Source organism: Myotis davidii, unplaced genomic scaffold (genome assembly GCF_000327345.1).
Source record: "Myotis davidii unplaced genomic scaffold, ASM32734v1 scaffold685, whole genome shotgun sequence".
Classification (NCBI taxonomy): Eukaryota; Metazoa; Chordata; class Mammalia; order Chiroptera; family Vespertilionidae; genus Myotis; species Myotis davidii.
This window is the reverse complement of record NW_006295823.1, coordinates 1253953-1255487: the sequence shown is the minus strand read 5'-3', so window position 1 is coordinate 1255487 and position 1535 is coordinate 1253953. Positions and strand designations below refer to the sequence as shown.

The following is a 1535-nucleotide window of genomic DNA, read 5'->3' as shown; positions in this document are numbered from 1 at the left end:
CTGGGCTGGAGTCCGCTGGAGGCAGAGGGCAAGTGTGTGTGCGTGTGCTGGGTGGGGCAGCGCGGACGGACGGGCGGATGGACGGATGGACGGACGGACGGGCAGGCGGATGGACGGACGGGCCACATTCCCCCCACCAGGGTTTATGCTGGGACAGCAGGGTCCCGGGCTGCAGCCTTCGGGGACAGGCACCCCGTGGGGAGCATGCAGTCCAGCTCTGGACAGGGGGAGCCTGCTCCCCACCCCACCCCTAACTCCTCACCTGTCCCTCTTTTTCTTCTTCTTTTAATATATTTTTATTGATTTCAGAGGAAGGGAGAGGGAGAGAGAAACATCCATGCTGAGAGAGAAGCATGGACCGGCTGCCTCCTGCACGCCCCCCACTAGGGATGGAGCCCCCAAAAGGCCCCGTTTAACCTAATGGTTCATGAAAGACAGTCACACTCTGAGGTCCTGTGTGGGGAAAGTCAGGGGGCACAGGGGAGGCACCCCAGCTCTGAGCCCGGCACAGGCGACGTCTGGGAGTTATGGGGGGCCCTCCAGGGTGTCTCCCTGGGTGGGAGCCGGTGGCGTAAGGGCAGGGGCGGGGGTGCCCCTGGTCCCAGGCCGGGGAGGGTCACCCGGGCCCGCTGCCCGTCCTCAGGGGCTGCAGGTGGCCCAGAAGGAGGCCCAGATCCGGCTGCTGGAGGGGCGGCTGAGGCAGACCGACCTCGCGGGCTCCTCCCAGAACCACCTGCTCCTGGACGCCCTGCGGGAGAAGGCGGAGGCGCACCCCGAGCTGCAGGCCCTCATCTACAACGTGCAGCAAGGTATGCGGGGGACGGGGGGATGGCGGGGGGGTGGCCCGGGCCCCAGGGCTCCGACCCGGGGACCCTGGCTTCCCCAGAACTCTGCCCAAACCCATCTGACCCCCCGTCTCCGTCACTGCCCCCCCCAAAGAGAACGGCTACGCCAGCACCGATGAGGAGGTGTCGGAGTTCTCCGAGGGCAGGTGAGTTCTGGAGGGGGGTCCCCGAGCGTCGGGGCGCACACAGGCTCTCGGGGTCCTGAACTCCCCCTGCTTCTCCCGTAGCTTCTCCCAGTCATTCACCATGAAAGGTTCCAGCAGCCACGACGACTTCAAGTTCAAGGTGAGCCCCCTCCTCCCTCACCCCAAGCCCGGCCCGTGTTGCTTCCGGGGGGACGGGTCTAGCCTAGGACTGGAGGGTCGGGCACCCGGGGTGCAGGTGTGTAACCCGGGGCAGCCTGCTCTTTTTGAAGTGGGGGGGAGGGGGGGAGAAATGGGAGGAGTGGCCTGAGCCTGGTGACGTCACCATAACCAAGGGCCCCGCTTTCAAAACCTCCCTCTTACCCGCCCCACCCCCGGTCACCCCGGGAACCCCGGCAGGCGCTTCCCTTCCAGGGCGAGCCCAAGCTGTCGGCCCAGATAAAGGCGGCGTCGGCCGAATGCCTGGGGCCCCCGCTGGACAGCTCCACCAAGAACATCACCAAGTCCCTGGCCTCGCTGGTGGAGATCACGGAGGACACGGCGGGCT

The 1535-nt window shown here is 66.6% G+C and overlaps 1 protein-coding gene across 1 annotated transcript in view; it reads left to right on the top strand.

Moving 5' to 3' along the window:
* The window catches only part of KIF21B (kinesin family member 21B), a 74244-nt gene that overhangs the window by 46827 nt on the left and 25882 nt on the right, over nt 1-1535 (top strand). The window contains 4 exon segments of the mRNA XM_015568449.1: nt 512-809; nt 940-991; nt 1073-1130; nt 1403-1528. Of these exon segments, the coding sequence (XP_015423935.1) occupies nt 512-809; nt 940-991; nt 1073-1130; nt 1403-1528 (534 nt within the window).